This window comes from Eumetopias jubatus, unplaced genomic scaffold, assembly GCF_037043125.1.
Source record: "Eumetopias jubatus isolate StellerSeaLion01/CBP00866 unplaced genomic scaffold, mEumJub1_p1.0 scaffold_15, whole genome shotgun sequence".
Classification (NCBI taxonomy): Eukaryota; Metazoa; Chordata; class Mammalia; order Carnivora; family Otariidae; genus Eumetopias; species Eumetopias jubatus.
Window position 1 is genome coordinate 68,406,506 of NW_028274821.1, and position 19,610 is coordinate 68,426,115.

At 34.0% G+C, this 19,610-nt stretch overlaps 1 protein-coding gene across 1 annotated transcript in view; it reads left to right on the forward strand.

Annotated features, from left to right (window-relative positions):
* TMEM38B (transmembrane protein 38B) overlaps positions 1-18,889 on the forward strand; it is a 56,889-nt gene extending 38,000 nt beyond the window's left edge. Inside the window, exons 5-6 of the mRNA XM_028108743.2 lie at positions 696-813; positions 17,036-18,889. Coding sequence (XP_027964544.1) covers positions 696-813; positions 17,036-17,251 — 334 coding nt within the window. The 3' untranslated portion in view covers positions 17,252-18,889. The remainder of the gene's footprint in view (positions 1-695; positions 814-17,035) is intronic.
* Positions 18,890-19,610: the final 721 nt, after the last annotated feature.

Consider the following 19,610-nt stretch of genomic DNA (forward strand, 5'->3'; position numbering starts at 1 on the left):
GATCTGTTACTAAGATATACTTTAAATATGTGGCAAATATGTAATATGAAAGTAATGCTTCTTTTTGTAGATTAACATCTTACTGTAGATGTTAAAATTTCAGCCTTAATTTGTTAAGATACTAGCAAACACTAACATTCTGTGCTGGGCTTAGCAAAGTAATGTGCTGGATCTGGCTCCTACTGTTACATGGGAGCTGATTGTGTGCATCTGTCTCTTCTCTGTTCTGCATAGCACCCTGAAATTTACTGTGATGGAAGTATTTACACCATGGAAATGGGAAAATACTATAAATCAGGGCTTTCTTTTCCTTTTCCCACCTGACTGAAGGAGCTTGTTTTGTCCTATAATGACTAATCTTTTTCCAAGTCATACTGTGTGGAACGTGGGACTTTCAAATCTTTGTGAAAAAGTATTATATGGTCAGATGTGTTTCAGAAATACTGTATATAGAAATGAACTTTATCAGAGAGTCACAATATATGTATGAACATTCAAAGGTCTCTGGTATTTTATCAGAGTGAAACTATACTTTATATAACTTAGCACTTCTAAAACTTTATAAGTATGTTTACATTAACTTATGTTTGTCTATTAATAACTCATTAAATTAATATTTTCCAGAGTATTCTTTGAGAAATATAGAGATGGATCATGTTTATTACTTACTGACTTAAAATGTGTTTTATTTTCAGCCCTGCCAAGGTAACCCTACTGGGATCAGTTATCTTCACTTTCCAGCACATGAAGCTTCTGGCAGTATCAAGGCATAACCTTATGTTCCTTTATACCATGTTTCTTGTGGCCACAAAGGTAAGAATTCAAAGTAGTGGTAAATCAGTATTATAAATTCTGTATGACCAGAATTCTGCATACTTGGCAGGTAACAGGAACATTTATTTTTTATTCTTATTACAGTCTAAAAAGGTAAATTTGGGTTGTTTATTCAGTGCATCCATGACTTTCTGAAACAGAGCTCTTGTTTGATTCCTCATTTGACTTATGCTGAGGCTGGGTTGTTTATTCAGCGCATCCATGACTTTCTGAAACAGAGCTCTTGTTTGATTCATTTGACTTATGCCGAGGCTATCAGGAAAGATTTACAGATAGTCTAATAGTATATCGGACGTCAGAGAATGGTGGAAATAGCTATTAGCTGATCAGAGACTGCAGACAGCATTGTCTCATTTGTAAAATGAGGTACTTGTGGTAGGTGTTCTTTGAGGTTCCTTTAAGCTTTAACATTACAAAATTTTTCTAGTAGGTCATATTTGTGCTTAGTCTCTTGTATTATAATTGCCTTGTTGGAAGCTTTATTGTATCTTGAAGATAGGAGATAGTGTGGTGTAAGATCACAGGTTTTGTCGACAGGCAGTCTTAGGTTCAAATCCTAGCTTTGCTATTTAATTCCTGAATAGGCAAGTCACTTCATGTCTCTGAATCCTGATTTCCTCGTCTTCATTGTATGATTGTTGAAAGGATTGGGGATGGTGCATATCCTTCTGTCACTGTGACGCATCTTACGAATTTTATTTGGACCATGAGGCTAATGCTGATTATTGTTATTCTTAACCATTATTAGATATTGTTCCCTATTCAAAAGTAGACAGTTGGTGTTAAAATAAGATTGTTATTTAAGTGTAGAGGAATTGTATAGCTAATTCTGTCTTAGCCTAGGTATTTTTGGTTAAAAACCTACCTATGAAATTCTAAAAGGCAAACCATATATATTATATAAATTTATCTCTTAGAAAGAGCCAAGTTGCTATAGGGATCATTTACTATTTTATCAGTAGTCTCTGCAGTGGAGCTGATCTGTGGCTGTAATTCAAGTACTTCAGATATCTGAGGCAGTCTCTTCATATATGTCCTTCTCTTCCAGTCCTCACATTTTGAGCTGTATGTATTTTTTGTAACAGCTTATTGAGATATATGTTACATACCATAGAATTCATCCATTTAAGTGTACGTTTCAATATTTTGTTTCGTTTTGTTTTTGTGAGTCACAGAATTGTGCGGCTGTCACCATAATCAATATTAAAACATTTTCAGTACTCCAAAAAAAACTATCATGCCCAGTAGCAGTCTTCACATTTTCCCTCAGGCCCTCCAATTGTAGGCAACCGCTGTCTATTCTCTAGTGTTTTTGTCTCTATAAATTTGCCTATTCTGACATTTCATGTAATTGGTATCATAAATATGTGGCCTTGTGACTTGTTTCTTTCATTTACTGTAATGTTTTTGAGGTTCATCCATGTTGTAGTATGTATCAGTATATTACTCCTTTTTTATTGCCAAATAATAGTCCATCATATGGATATACCACATTTTGTTTATCCATCATTTGATGGATATTTAGGTTTTATTTTTTGGTTAGTAGGAATAATGAACTCTGAGCATTATTGTACTTTTTCTGTGTGGATATGTATTTCATTTCTTTGGGGTATGTCATATAGAAATGGACTAGATAATATAGTAATTCTGTGTTTAGCCTTTGGGGAACTAATAGACTGGTCTCCATGGTGGTTTCATCATTTTACATTCCCACCAGCAGTGTATGAAAATTCTCATTTCTCATGCCATCATCACTGCTTGTCTTTTTTATTAGAGCCATCCTAGTGGGTGTGAAGTGGCATCTTACCGTGATTTTTATTTAGATTTCCCTTATGACTGATGATGTTGAGCAGCTTTTTCATGTACTTGTTTATAGATCTTCTTTGGAAAAAATGTCTCTTTAGATCACTTGCCCATTTTTAATTGTTTCATTTGTCTCTTTAATGTTGAGTTGTAAGAATTCCTCATATATCTTATTTGCAGATTTTTTTTCCCATTCTGTGGATTGTCTTTCACTTTCTTGGTAATGTTTTTAGAAGCACTAATTTCTAAAATTTTGATGAAGTCCAATTTACCTATTTTCTCTTTTGTTGTGTATGCTTTTGGTGTCATACCTAAGAAACTATTGCTAAATCCAAGGTTAAAAAGATTACCTCTATGTTTTCTTGTACTAGTTTTATAGTTTTAGCTCTAATATTTAGCTCTATGATCTGTTTTGGGTTAATTTTTGGGTATCGTATGAGGAAGGATTCAGTTCAACTTCATTCTTTGATATCCTGTGGATATGTATTTTTACATTCTTGTAGATTCTGTGGATATCTAGTCATCTTAGTATTAATGTGTTGAAAAGACTATTCTTTCCCTCATTGAATTGTCTTGGCACCCTTGCTGAAAATCAGCTGTAAATGTGAGGGTGTTATCATTCTGCTAGTACCACACTGTCTTAATTATTTTAGCTTTGTAGTTAGTTTTGAAATTGAGAAGTGTGAATCATCTGAATTTGTCCTTTCTAAGGATTGTTTTGACCATTCTGAGTCACTTGCATTTCCATATAAATTTTAGTTTTAACGTCACAGTTTCTACAAATGAGGCCAGCTCATATTTTCTTAGAGATTGCATTGAATCTGCCAAATAAGTTTGGGAGTATTATCACCCTAACACTTTTAAGGCTATCAATCTGTCAATACAGATGTCTTTCCATTTATTAGGTCTTTTAAAATATTTTTTCATGATGTTTTCAGTGTACGAGTTGTATACTCCTTTTGTTAAATTTCTTCCTATTTCTATTTGATGAAGTAGTAAATGTAATTGCTTTTAGTTTTATTTCCAGGTTGTACATTGTAAATGTGTAGAAATAAAATTGATTTTTGATCTTGTATCCTGTAACCTTGCTAATAAACTTGTTAGCTCTAATAGGTTGTCATGGGTTTTTTTGGTGTGGATTCCTTAGGATTTTATGTATTTAAAATCACGTCAACCTCAAATAGAGATGGTTTTACTTTTTTTTTTTTTAAAGACTTATTTATTTGAGAGAGAGAGAGAGAGAGAGGCAGAGGGAGAGAGAGAACATCCTCAAGCAGGCTCCCGGCTGAACACAGAGCCTGACGCAGGGCTTGATCCCAGAACCTTGAGTTCATGACCTGAGCCAAAATCAAGAGTTGTCCACCTAACCAACTGAGCCACCCAGGTGCCCCTACTTCTTTCTTTACAATCTGCATGTTTTCTATCTAATTTTCTTGTGCAATTGCCCTGGCTAAACAATCTAATACAGTGTTTAATAGAAATAGAACAAACATCCTTGTCTTTTTTCTGGATCTTAGGGAGAAGTCATTTAGTCTTTCACTATTAAGTATGATATTAACGGTGGCTCTTTCATTGATACCCTTCATCAGATTGAGGAAGTTAGTTAGATCCCTTCTATTCCTAGTTTGTTGAGTGTTTTCATCATGAAGGAGTGTTGGGAGCTGTATAATTTCTGAGATTTTCTAACTTTAATCTTTAAAGAAAATGAACGTGTATTGGGGGTTTATTAGTAAGAAGAAGTAGTACCGGTATGTTGAATTTTTTAATTACGAGGATCAGTTTTTGTTGAAGACCTAATTTGTGGAATAAAAAAGAGTTTTTCTTACAGTATTTGCTGGACTTTTGTTCTTTATTATAACACCTAAACTTAAACACCATATTGCAATGCGATAATAACATAGAGTATTGAACTTGTCTCATAATATTTCCCAGCATTTTCCTAATTTTCCACCAACTTCCAAATAGAATGTGCATTTTAACCCATATTTTTTGCCTAAATTCCATTTAGATTTATATTGATTTTTAAATGGCCTGTCATTTGTTTCTGAGTAGCTACTATAGTTTTTCATTTCTTAGATATGAAAAATGGATTTTTTTATTTTGATATAGGGAAAAATTTGGCAGTAATTATTTATTTTTCTTTGCTATTTTCTTGTATTATGTATATAGTCAGGAAATGTGCATTGTCTCTTTGTTTTGGATAATAATCTAGTGTTTTGGCATATACAGAGATGCTAATAAATGTGATTTGTCTTTTCAAAGAGAATAACTCCCCAAAAGTAAAACAAGCACATAGAAGCTGTAATACAAGTTTAAAAATTGTGAATTCTGTAAGAGAAACAGAAAGTAAATGCCCCTACCATTGCTCAATCTGTAGTCTCTCTTTTGATATCTCAACCCACTAGCAGCCACTCTGTGGTAAGCCACGGGAGGTGTCTCTCTTGACATGTGCAGGCTAGTCCTGAGCCAAGGACTTGTCGCACCGTCTCAGACAGACATCTGGATTCTCCTCCCTTGCCCCCCGTGCCTACTCAGTTTCCTCCTATTTGATACCCTGCCCTGCAGATCCAAGTCCATTTAGCTTCACTGCCCTCAGTCTCTGCCACCTCAGTTTCAAGTTCTAGCTTTCTGTTTGAGAAATTGTCCTGAGGCAGAAGTGAGGGTATATGTATGAATCTCTTTATCAGTTACTCTCTTCTCATGATCAGTCTTACACTCTCTGTTGTCAGTGCCCAAAAGTAGTTACCTCTTTTTTTGGTCAAGTTTATGGTATTTATGCCTGGAGTCTAGAACTAGTTATTCTATAGTCAAGGATCTTACTTGATCAGTCTTGTCAGAGGTTTTTGTATATTATCATTCTTTCCAGAGGACCAACTTTTGGTTTTGTTGTTCCTCTCAATCATACTGTTTTACATTGCTGTGTCTCAGGTCACATGTTTTCATGTATATGCTTTTACTGTCATTCAGTTTAAATTCCTCTTTTTTTTTTTTTTTTTAAGATTTAGCCATTCATTTTAGAGAGAGAGAGAAAGAGAGCACGCAAGCGAGTGCAGGGAGGGGCAGAGGGAGAGGGAGAGAGAAACTTCAGCAGACTCCTCGCTGAGTGGGGAGCCGGATGCAGGGCTCACTTCCAGGATCCTGAGATCATGACCTGAACCAAAACCGAGAGTCAGACGCTTAACTGACTGCACCACTCAGGCGCCCCAGTTTAAATTCCTCTTAACATTACAATTTCTTTGATAAAAAATGTTTAAGAGTGTGTTTTAAAATTTCAGACATTAAAAAAATCTTTTAAACTTTTAAAAACTTTTCTTTAACTGCATTATAGACAGTATATGTGGTCTGTCTGTTACTCTCTGGTGTTTGTTGAGACTTCATTTCTATACAAGTATTGATGAGATTTTATAATTACTTGTATATATGAAAAGTAAGTACATTCTTTATTTTGGAGGTGTAAGGAGTCTGCATATATCTCTACATATGCTTGCTCATTATGTTTCAAATATATAGCTACTGATTTTTTCTAAGTCTGATGTATTAATTTTCTTTCTTCCAGAGAGAAGTATGTTAAACTTCTGCCTCCTTCTCTTCTTGTCTCTTTTCCTCCCCCTTATCTTCCTTTCCTTTCTTCCGTAGCCCAAGCAACTGAACATTCAGTGATGTTCAGCCCTTGTAGGGTCCTAGTTTCATTCAAGGAGGACTCACTACTTTTCCAGCTTTCACAAGTCATGTATGATTGTTAAAATCCAAGTCTCAGAGGAAAGAAATAGGTGCCAACTAAGACTGTTGGTATAAAGAAAAGCACACGGGCTTTGGAGTAAGAATGTGAAATCCAGGCTTCACAATTTTGAGCAAGTCATTTATGTTTCTTAAACCTAGAGTTACACATATCCTAAGGGATGTATGGCTCTCTTTTGGCACTAGCTGTACAAAGTCACATTATAAGTGTGATGTATTATGTACCATTGGTTGATCTCACTGTTAATTAGTATAAACATTTTTAAGTTAAACAGGAATATATTATGGGATAGAATTCAAAATTCACATTTTTTTAAGTTAAGATAAAATATGACATTTTATATTTGGCATGCCTTTGTTTTGAGCTCTGCCAAGTTCACTTTCTTTCATCGGAGATGATCTGAGAAAAGTTTGAGAAGCATGGATTATCTTTTGGCTCTTTGGTATAAGGAGTTATGGTGAAATAGTGTTATTGTGAAATAAAATACAGGGAGACTTGAGTGGTTTAGAGTGATTAAAACTGAAAAGAGGCTGTTGGACTTTGAAATGAAGAGGTATTTGGTGACCTTGGTAAAAGCAGTTGCAGTGGACTGGTAGAGTATAGAAAAATGATTATAATAGACTGAGGTAAATAAGAAGAATTGAAGACAAAGCATAGATATTATTTTAAAGGGATTTGGAGAGAGTATAAATAGAAATAGCTTGGGAAAGCAGTTTGGCAATATCTGACAAAGTTGAGGAGTCACATATTTTGTGACCTGTTAATTCCTTTTCTAGGTATAACCTACAGCAAGCAGTCTCCCAATGTGTGGTACAGAGCCCAACTTCATCATTATCTCTCTTTTTTTTTAATTTAAAGATTTTTATTTATTGAGAGAGAGAGAGAATGGTAGAGAGAGAGCATGAGAGGGAGGAAGGTCAGAGGGAGAAGCAGACTCCCTGCTGACCAGCGAGCCTGATGCGGAACTTGATCCTGGGACTCCAGGATCATGACCTGAGTGGAAGGCAGTTGCCCAACCAACTGAGCCCCCAGGCACCCCCATCAGTATCTCTTTTAAAAAATGTTTTAACAAAGTAGCATTTTTTCTTTTAGATCCCTCTAATACCCAAGCTACCGACTTACTCTTTCATGTACTCTGATTTCTTCTTATTATTATATGTGGTCTTTTATTCAGGGTCTCAGATCTTAAAAACTGGACTAAAAGATCTTATACAGAAAGTTAATCTGACTGATTGACAGTACATTTTCCAGAAATACAAAGGATAACTTCAAAGGGCTGTTACATTTACAAAAAACTTAGGAACAAGCTCTTTAAAAAAATTTTAAATACCTAACTTATTAAATTTAATTTTTTTAAAGATTTTATTTATTAATTTGCTATAGAGAGAGAGAGTGCGAGAGCAGGAACACAAGCAGGGGGAGTGGGAGAGGGAGAAGCAGGCTTCCCGCGGAGCAGGGAGCCGGATGCAGGGCTGGATCCCAGGACCCTGGGATCATGACCTGAGCCGAAGGCAGACGCTTAACGACTGAGCCACCCAGGCGCCCTTAAATTTAATTTTCATACAGTAAAATATACTCATTCTAAGATTACATTTTGATGAGTTCTGACAAATTTATGTACATGCTTAATCATCATAATCAAGATATGGAATATTTCCATTACTTCAGAAAGGTCCTTGTGTACTACTCCAATAAATCCCAACTATTGTTTCTAGCTCCATGGTACCACTTACCCAGTTTCTGTCACTATAATCTTTTTTCAAGTTTCATATAAATGGAATTGTAAACTATGTATCTTTTGTGTCTGGATTCTGTTCAGCATAATGTGTTTTTTTTTTAAAGATTTTATTTTAGAGAGCACAAGCACGAGTGGGGGGAGGGGCAGAGGGACAAGCAGACTCCCCGCTAAGTGGGGAGCCCAACATGGGGCTCGATTCCAGGACCCTGAGATCATGACCTAGGCAAAATCAAGAGTTGGCCGCTTAACCAACTGAGCCACCCAGGTGCCCCTGTTCAACGTAATGTTTTTGAGATTTACCCATGCTGTTGCATATTCCTTTTTATTGCTCAGTAGCATTATACACCCCAGTTTGTTTATCCAGTTATCTTTTGACAGATTTTGGATTGTTTCTAGTTTTTTATTTTTCCAATAAGGTTATTACGAATAAAGTTGCTATGAACACATGTACTTCGTGTGGACATGTATTTTCATTTCTCTTGGATAAATGACTAGGAGTGGAATTACTGGGTCATATGGAAAGCATATGTTTAATGTTTAAAAAAACTGGCACACTGTTTTTCAAAATGGTTGTACCCATCAACATTACTATCAGCAATGTATGAGAGTTCCAGTTGTTCTACATCCTTGCCAATATTTGTTGTCAGTTCTTAGCCGTTTTCTATATATGTAGTGGTATCTCACTGTAGGTTTTTTTTGTTTTTTTTTGCATTTCTCTGATAAACTAAAGATTTGAGCATGTTTTCCTATGCTTATTGGGTATTTATATTATTGTTAAGCAGTGTTTGTTCCAATCTTTGCCCATTTTTGAAAATTAGATGGCTTGTCTTCTTACTGAGTTGTAACAGTTTTCTTTATATTCAGGATACCAATCATTTGTGAGATATATGAATTGCAAATATTTTTCTCCTAGTTTGTGGCTTTCTTTTTTGTTTCGTTAATATTGTCTTTAGAAGAGAAGTTTTTAGTTTTGATGAAGTTCAATTTATGAAATTTTCCTTTTGTGGTCCTGCTTTTTGTGTACTATGTAAGTAATCCTTCCATACCCCAGGGTTGTGAGGATTTTTCACCTGTATTTTCTTCTTACAGTTTTTGCCTTTATATTTAGGTATGTGATCCATTTCAAATTAAGTTTTATGATTGGCATAAAATAAGGGTCAGATTTATTTTTTCCATATGAACACGAGTTTGTTCCAGCACTATTTGTTGAAAAGACTGTCTTTTCCTTCATTGAATTATATTGGCACCTTTGTTGAATATCAATTGCCCTTATATGTATGGGTCTATTTCTGGACTGTATTCTGTTCCATTGATTTATATGTCTATCTTTAACCAATACCAAATTGTTTTATATAACTATAATTTTATAATAAGTCTTGAAATCAAATAGTGTAAGTACTTAAAATTTATTCTTTCTTAATATTTCTTTGGATGTTTTAGGTGTTTTACATTTTCATATAAGTGTTAAGATTAGGTTGTCACTTTCTACAAAAAAAACCCAACATGGCTTCTAGGATTGTGATTGAGATTGTGTTGTGTTCATAGATCCATTTGGGAGAAATAATATCTTAAAAATATTGAACCTGCCAGTCTATCCATATGGTATATTTCTCTGTTTATTTAGGTCTTCTTAATTTTTTGTGTTTTCATTGTTTTACATATATTTTGTTAAATTTGAATTTATCCTGAAGTAGTTCGTATTTTTAGATGCCTTTATAAATAGTAATTTAAAAATTTTCAATTTTACAGTTTACATTGCTTGTATGTAGATATACTGTTGATTCTTGTATGTTTTTCTTGTATTCTATGACCTTTCTAAATTTACTTATTCTGGTATATTTTGTGTAGATTTCTTAACATTGTCTACATATACAATCTTGTCTATAATTTTTTACTTTTTCTTTTTTAATATGGATGCTGTTTATTTCTTTTTATTGCCTTATTGTTCTGGCTAGAACCTCTAGTACAACGGTGAATAGAAATGGTGAGTGAGAGTGGACATCTTTGTCTTGTTCCTAACCTTAGTGGGAAAACATTCATCATACATTAAGTATGATGTGAGCTGTAAGTTCTTATCAGTATACTTTATCAGGTTGAGGAAATTCCCTTATATTCCTAATTTGGTGAGAATTTTTATCATGAATTGGTTTGGAATTTTGTTAAATGCTTTGTTCTGTATTGGTTGAGGTGATCCTATGGTTTTTTTCCTCCTGTATTCTGTTAATATAGTAGATTACATTGATTTTAAAAAATGTTGTATCAACCTTTCATTTCCGTGACAAACCCCATTTGGCTATGATGTATCCTTTTTGTATGTTGCTAGATTCAATTAGCTGATATTTTGAAAAGATTTTTTTCCAGTGTGTTCATGAAGGATATTGATTTGCAGTTTTCTTTGTAGTTTCTTTGTCTGGTTTTTGTATCAGCATAACACTTGGCTCATTAAGTAAGTTGAGAAGTGTTTGATTCTCTAGTCTCTGAAAGCATTTATGTAGGTTTGATATTATTTCTTGGCTAAGTGTTTGATATAAGACTATTCAGATTTTCTATTTTACTTGTGTTCATTTTGGTAAATTGTATTTTTCAAGGAATTTGCCATTTTGCTTAAATTTTTTATTTTATTGGCATGAAATTTTTCATGGCAGTTCTTTGTTACCCTTTTAATGTCTGTAGAATTTGTAGTAATGTCTCCACTTTAGTTTCTGGTATTGGTTATTTGTATCTTCTCTCTCTCTCTTTTTAAATCCATCCTGCTAGATGTTTATCAATGTCATTGATTTATTGGAAAGACCCAGCCGTTAGTGTCATTGTTTTCTGTTTGATATTTCACTAATTTCAGGTCTATACTCTGTCCTTCCTTGTGCTTACTCTGGGCTTTCTTTATTGTTTTTCTATAAAGAAAAGGTTGATACGTTTGAGTCTGTAACACTTTTTTAAAAAGTTGCATGGAAGAAAGCACCATGGACAAAGTAAAAATATAGCTGTCAAACTGTGATGGAAGTACTTGCAACATATATCACAGAGGCGTATATTTGTAATACATAACAACCTCTTAAAAATTAAGGGATACTGGGCCAAAAACCTGATAGAAAAATTAAAAGGAAGCTGTCAACAGACAATTCACACAGAGCAGATACGATGTCTTTCAAACATGTGCAAAACGCAACACTCATCATTTGAGAAATATTAATGAAAATAACACTAGATATCATTTCTCATTTATCTGGCTGGCAAAATTTAAAAAGTCTGGCTCTGTGTTCTCTCTGCAAGGCTATGGAGAATCAGGCACTCTTGGAATTTTTCATTTTCAGTGTTTTTTGGATATTCTTGCATGTTTGTTTTTCTCTTCAACTTTTTCCAGCCATTTTTTCATATTGATATGAACTTTAATAGCAATTTGTCTTAACTCCATAAAAAAACTTGGTATTTTTTTATTGAGATAGTGTTAAATTTATAAATTAACTTGAGGCAGTTATATTACATAGAGAAACAGTGAAACAAGAGTGAGGACAGAGCTATGAGATTGTTTAATACTTAGAGAAAGAGGATTCAGAATGGGAAACTGGAAAGAAGTTGTTAGTCAAGCAAGGGAAAAACCAAGATATGATTTTAGGAAGGATGGACTGGGGAGTTGTGCTGAATGCTGTTGAGAGGCATATTCAGATATTATGTTACTGAAAACGTGAATGAGGGACAGTGTTATTAGGCCCTTTGAGGGATACATATGGGCATATAAACTTTGAATAAGACCCAGACTCTGTCCTTAAGATGTTATGAAGAGAAATAGGAGAAAGAGAAATATGAGACATGTACATTCTACTCTTAACCTTATGAGGATAGGGACTAGGTTTGTTTTATTTATCACTGCATCCCTGGCAGTGTGTCTAGTATTTGTGGTAGCTTTTAAATATATATTTGTTGACTGCTAAATGGTCAAAAGCCTCTTTTAGAGGTCTCTCTGTATTGAATTTTTCCATACTTAATTATCTAAGACTATACTATCAGAAATGAACAATTCATTTACCCAGTTTATTGAAAAGGACATTTATAAAAATGGGAATCTTAAAATTTTAATTTATTTGACAGTCATCAGGTTAATAATTACTGATGCCTGAGTGAGTGACATCACCAATGAAGAAAGCATAGATGACCAGAAAACATGGTTGAATATGCCACTTGCCATTGGGAGATCATTCAAAGACAAGGAGATTTTCATTGGAGGTTGTCCAAAGGGCTTAATGGAGTAGACACATGAGTTGCCCTGCAAAGGATTGTTTGGATCTGGGGACTTAAAGACAGGAAGTATGTTCTGGCTGGAAAGAGAGTAATAATGCAAATTTTGCTTATATAGATTCTTTCAGTTGTTCATGTGAGGTAGAAACTATGTTTATTCATTGTACTCTCTATTCTAGGCTCTGTAGAGGATCTAAAAGTACATTAAGTACTGTTTGTGCCTTTAAAGAACTTAGACTGTATGTCACATTTTTCTGGGCATCTTTGACATGATATAACATGAGATATTACATAAAGAATGTGGTGGAGCTTTAAACAGTTTCTTTACCTGAATTATATTATAGGATATTATAGGATATGTTGTAAATATCAGATTGTCTTTAGGGTTTCTACTTTCTTTTCTTTCTTTCCTTTTTAAGCAAGAGACTGGGAAGTCAAATGCTATTTAATTTAGGTATTATGCTTTTTCTGTTAATAGTTTGCTAAATAAGGAGACAGTTTTATATTTTATTTGTAAAAGAATAAGGGTTCATTCCATTTGTCACCATTATATTTGTGTCACCTTGCTGAATCAAGACCTGGTAAGAGGCTGAATTCACAGAAGTTTGTCCTTGAACCTCATAAGTCTATCTCAGCAGTAATTTCTGATGCCAGCAATACTTCTCAGCTGAGTGATGAGTCTACTGGGAGTGGAGATTCTATTAAAACACTTGACTTTGAAAAATACTATAATTCGTGTACTCAGGAAATACTTTAGATCCTGACAATCTTCTCTTTTAGTGTTTGTAAAAAGACATTGCTGTTTTCCTGACAGTGGGCCACTGTTTTTAACTGAATTCTTTTATTTGTTATTGACAGTCCATGAAGTCAAGCTATGATCAAGGTAATTATACTAGTACACCTTATTGTAACTATTTATTCTAAAGAATAATTTAATATAGAGAAGTTCTTCTTAGATCTTACCCAATAATGACATAAACTTGTAGATTAACATTATATTTAGACTCTTCTTTCTCTGTATTCTCTCTCCAGGTGACCACATTCATATTCATGCCTTTACCTTTTACTTGTATGGTAATGACTTCCAAATCTGTATCTCATACCTAAATCTTTGTGACTAGACCTCCATTACTGCATTTACTCTTTTACTGTTCTTTAATTACTGATTTACTCTGTCTCTGACCAGCCTGTCTCTGACTAGTCTGTAAGGACTTTCAGGGCACGGACTACATTCAACTTTTTTCTGGCAGCCAGGTGTAATGCACAAGCAGATTATTTTAATCCTGTTGATAGTTGCTTTTAGGTTTTGTTCATGCTGTTCTGTTTTGGGTTTGCCCTTCTAGAATGTGACCCTTTTGGGTCTCAGTTTAAACCTGAGGTATATTCCTTGGCAGTTCCACTTTGGCTGGCCTTGAACTCCAGCCTTCAGCGGGCTGCTGAAGTATCTGATCAGCTTTTAGCCTTCCAACTGTTGCTCTCTGCTAGGTTTTTGAAATCTCTTTTGCACAGTTTTGGGTTGGTAAACTTCTCAAGAACAAGTTATGTGTGGATCTTTGGGCTTACTTTTTTGTGATTCTCTCCTCTTTGAGTTGTATTGCCCTCAAGTCCCAGATGCTTTGGCCTTCTCACACTGCAGCCTTTGTCTCCTTAGCCCATTTGGGACTTGTGTTTGCTATGAATTGACACGTATCATTAAAAGAAAAAAGCCAAGTTGAATGTGGAGCTCACCTTACTCAGTTAACTTTCTTTTAGGGATCATAGCCCTATTAGGTTCAGCCTGATTTGTTATTCTCCGGTGCTTTTTAATGGTTGTCTTGTGTATTTGTTTTTTATATTGATTTTGGTGAGAGACTGGGTTTGATATAAGACATTTTTTTTAGTCATGGCTGGCTTGGAGCCCATGTGCATGCATTTTTTAAAAAGTTTGTTATTTTGTTTATTTTTATTGAGGTCAAAGTCACAAAACAATCAACTATTTCGTAGTATACAATTCTGTGACATTTTATACATTCATAACGTGTGTGCATGCATTTTTAATTTATCTAAATGTAGTACACTATAGCTCTTGTTCTTTGTCTCATTTTCACCTAACAGTATTTTTAAGAATTTTTCCATTTTACTTTTCTATTACTATTAACAGTTGCACAGTATGCATTTCACTTATGCGTTCTTCTTGATGGACACCTATTCTGTCTCCCAACTCCTCACTACCTAGACAACATTGCAGTTAGTAAGAATTTTATTCTTGATTCCATTTTCCTCAAACAAATAGATTAGGTAGGGGTCTCTTGTGGAGATTTGATTCCAAAAATTTCTAATTTGATTCATTATCTTCGATCTGCTAGAGGAATTGTCTTTTGGAAATTCTTGGGCTTTTTGGAACCATTTTAGTCCTTAACATTCTCCCCTCAGATCCATTTTGGTACCAATCTAATTTTTTGAGTAAATCTGAACATCTCTGAACACTGTGCATTTGCCAGATAAAGAATTGGTAGCACTTTATATTCCACCTCTTAATGTCTTGATGCTTTGTATATAAATATACATGTGGGAAAAATTGGATGAATTAGAGACTTTCTACTCTCCCTCCTAAGGGTAGTATTCTGCAATTTACTGAATGTCTGTGACTTTAGATAATGATAGAATGCAGTGTATTAGTGATTGAGCTCAAAATCTGGGTGTTCCAAACTGCTTTATTGCTTATTAGTTCTGTGACTTTGGGCAAGTTACTGAACCTATCAGTCTTGGTTCACATCTCTATGCTGAGAGTAATAGTGGAGTAATTGGTGGGTTAAATTTAAAGAGGATAAGATCATATAGACACTTATCAAAGTTCTGGCACGTGTTAAGAGCATAGGAATGGTAGCTGTTATTGGTTGTTTGGTATAGACCATAGATGATATTTTATCTTCCTATTTCCTATGAATACTAACTGTATTTTTGTGGTTATACTGCTCATTTGGCACCCAAAAATATGGTAACTTGTATTATTATTATTAATGAGTTATGTTCTTTTGCTTTGGTTAAGTATAAACTTGTAGAGAACAGAGATTTTCTAGAACCTAGCTGAGTTTGCTTCTTCTAAAGATTAAAGAATGTGTTTTAGCTCAGAAGTAAACCCATGCGTGTATAGTCAATTAATTTATGACAAAGGGGCCAAGAATATACCGTGGGGGAAAGATGGTTTCTTCAATAAATGGTGCAGGGAAAACTGGAGAGCCACATGCAAAAGGATGAAACTGGACCACTGTCTTACACCATACACAAAAATTAACTCAAAATGGATTAAAGAACCAAAACCATAAAACTCCTAGAAGAAAATATAGGTGGTAAGCTCCTTGACATCAGTCTTGGCTATTTTTTGGATCTGACACCTAAAGCAAAGGACATCAAAAGCAAAAATAAACAAGTGGAACTACATTAAACTAAAAAACACAGCAAAGAAAAAAAAAACTGCACAGCAAAGGAAACTGTTAGCAGTATGAAAGGGCAACCTACTGAATGGGAGAAAATATTAGGAAATCATATATCTGATAAGTGGGTAATATCCAGAATACATAAAGGACTCATACAACTGAATAGCAAAAAACCCAACAATCCAATTAAAAAATGGATATCTCTGAATAGATAATTTTCCAGAGACATATAGATGGCCAACAGGTACATGAAAAGATGCTCAGCATCACTGATAATCAGGAAATGCAAACAAAACCACAAAGAGATATCACCTCACAACTGTCAGATGGCTGTTATCAAAAAGACAAGAAATAACAAGTGTTGGTGAGGATGTGGAGAAAAGGGAACCCTGTGCACTGTTGGTGGGAATGTAAGTTGGTGCAACCGCTATGCAAAACAGTATGGAAGTTCCTCAAAAAATTAATAGAACTACCATATGATCTAGCAGTTCCACTCTGGATATTTATCTGAAAAAAATGAAGACACTAATTAAAAAAGATAGATGCACCCCCATGTTCATTCCAGCATTATTTACAATAGCCAGGATAATAGAAACAACGTGTCAGTTGATGGATGAACGGATGAAGAAGATGTAATATATGTGTGTGTATGTGTATATATATATTTATACAATGGAATATTCAATAAAAAGAATGAAATCTTGCCATTTGCGACAACATGGATGGATCTTGAGTACGTTATGCTAAGTGAAATAACTCAGAGAAAAGCAAATCCTACATGATTTCACTTACATGTGGAATCTAAAAAACAAAACAATGCGCAAACAAAACAAAACTTCTAAATATAAGGAATAGATTGGTGGCTGCCAGAGGTAGGGGGTTGGGGGAGTGAAATGGATAAAGGGACTCAAAAGGTACAAACTTCTGGTTATAAGTCATGGGGATGTAATGTGCAGCATAATGACTATAGTTAATAATAGTGTATTGCATATTTGAAAGCTGCTAAGAGTAAATTTTAAAAGTGCTCATCACACAAGAGATTTATAACTATATGGTGACCTATTGTGATGATCACTTTGCAATATATACAAATATTGAATCATGTTTTATACATGAAACTGTGTCAGTTATACCTCAATAAAATTTTTTTTTAAGAGTAAAAAATAAGAATGTGTTTTTAATCTTTCTCCCTTTTTAAATTTATTTCTCTTCTCAGTTTTGAGAAGTAGGAAACATTTGTATTTCAATTCAAAACTGAACTTTTTTTTCCAGATAACCATGATGATTACAGAGACTGCTACTGTGCCTTTCGCTCCTTTTGAGGATACATTGAGTCGGATGCTGTTTGGCTGGCAGCAGCAGTTTTCATCATGTGAAAAGAAAAGTGAAACAAAATCATCTTTTAATGGTACTGGTTCATCGACCTCAAAACCTATAGCTGTTGCTTCAGATACTGTTAAAAAGAAACATACTAAGAAGTCTGAGTAAATTTACTTTATGAGCTCTAAAGGAAGAAATTTTTTTTCTTATCTACCTGTCTGATTGTGATAAATATTTCTGTGTAAATGATGTGAAATAAAGATTACATATAAGGAATGGAGGTGACAAAAAGAAAGAACTTCATTCTGTTTCAGGGAGATTGTCTCTTTCTGGATTGTAATTCTTGAGTGTTTTGAGTGTATCATGTGAAATTGTTTTCCTAAGTTATATATAAAAGATTCTGTTGATTATTTTCATAGTTTTATATTGATAAAGGAGGCTAGATTTTTTCCTAATGTTAGAAAAAGTAAACTTACTATCATTGCAAAATAATAAAAATTAAAGCCTTTGTTTTATTTAGATATCTTCATACACATTTTTAATAGAATCTGAGCTTTAGTTCAGCAAAATTAAACTTATACTTAACATTACTATTATAATTCCTAGATATGAAATACAATTCCTATTTAACTTTGAGCACTGGGAAAAGTAAACCTTACCTGAACCACTTTATATTGTGAATGAAAATAAATGACTAGTTTATATTTCAAATATAAACATTGTATTTTTTAACCCACATTAAATGGAAAATATTTGAAATTTTACTTAACTTTTTAAATAGTATTTTTCAGCAAGAACAGAGTATTGGTATGAGTCATGATCTGAAGTCTATTTCATGCCCTTGTTTATAATGTTCCTTTTTCTCCAGATAAAATTAGGGGTATAATTTTTAATAAATTACTAAGCCCATGTTTTGCTTTGTAAGTTTCATTTTAGGAGCTTATTTTTTTCTCTCTTAAAACACATTCGTTTTAACTGTAGAAGAAATTCTTCTTGTCAGCATTTCACATATTCTTAACTTCATTCTTAGCTGGTCTGGATACAGTGATGGCAGTATCTTTAATGATTCGGCATTTCAGTTCAAAAATTTTCCCTTGTGTCTCCTTTCTACTGGGTACTTTTCAGTTTTCTAGTTGAATGTCTCTTACTAGTTTGCATATGTTTGTGTTATATTTTAATCTACATCTACATATATTATTTTATTTTAAATTAAAACTAATTACCCTTATGTGGAAATGTGCAGTTCTAATGAGAATTGTCCTTGGGCATTTGATATTAACCAGCTAACCAAGAAGAAGCATAAACTAAAACCTCATACAGTAGTCCATTTGAGTGAAGAATGATGTTAAATCTGTCCTTATTGGAGAAAAAGAAGAAGAAAGGATGATAATGTTAAATTTTCTTGCTTTATTTCTAGCTTAAAAATCTAGTTATAATTTTAAAATACTGTGACTAACATGATTTTTTTCTACCAAGACCATGAACCTACCTTCAAAGAGTTAGTATGTACATAAGGCATTTGGGGATGGCCTAGAAGTACTCAAATCACACTGAAATTAGAAATTTTTTGTTTTTAAAATTTTTTAATATAAACACCAGCAAGGTACTATACTTTTACTTGTTAAATCAAAAAAGATTTTGGAGGGGGGGAGGACCTTTGATAGCCTTGGGATGCTAAGAAGTTTACTTTTAATATTGTAACAGAAAGCATTAAACATTTGGGTTTTGTATTATATTTGATACTCTTGTAGTTAAAAACTTTTCAGAATTAACATGTTACTAAATATTGATTTAGCTTTGAAGTGTGGGTTTAACTATAGCTGAAATGGTAGGAGTGTTGTTTTGCACTTGTATTAAAGACAAATTTATTAAAATAAGTTATTTAGCACCAATGGAGTACTACATTATTTTTGTTTTTTGTTTTATATTTTTCTTGAGTTAGGAGTTCAGAACTCCTCTGGCATTTTGACTGTTATACAGTATATATCCAATGATTACTGTCCAAATGGAGTATTGGTACAAACTTTATTAATTTAAATGTGCATCCCTATAACCTTCAATTTGAGGTTCTTAGGAAAAAGCCACTGGAGAACGTGGCTTAGGCTTGAAACCTCCCACTCCAAATCTATTCATGTTGCCTAGACTAGAGACTTCACTAGGTTTGCAAAGCAGATTGTTTAGACTTCTTTCCCAACATGTAGCACGAGAGAGGCCTATGGCCCTGTTTCACACGACCGGTCATAGGCAGCAGTGAGAAAGTCAAGAGCTGGTAGGTCTCCTTAAGTAAGAGGAGACAAGATGCTGGTAAGAACATAGGCTGGCTTAGCCCAGTGGTTTCACCCTCTAGTGAAATGTGGCCAAATTAATATCAAACTCTGATTTATCGAATTAGTCACTCTTCTTTGCTGAGGGAGTAAAGGCTGGAGAGGGCCCAGATATGTGGAGTAGGTGGATTTCAGTGGAAGTTCCAGCTTCCCTCTAGGCAGAGACCAAAAGGTGGAAATGAGAGAAGAAGGGAGAGATTCCT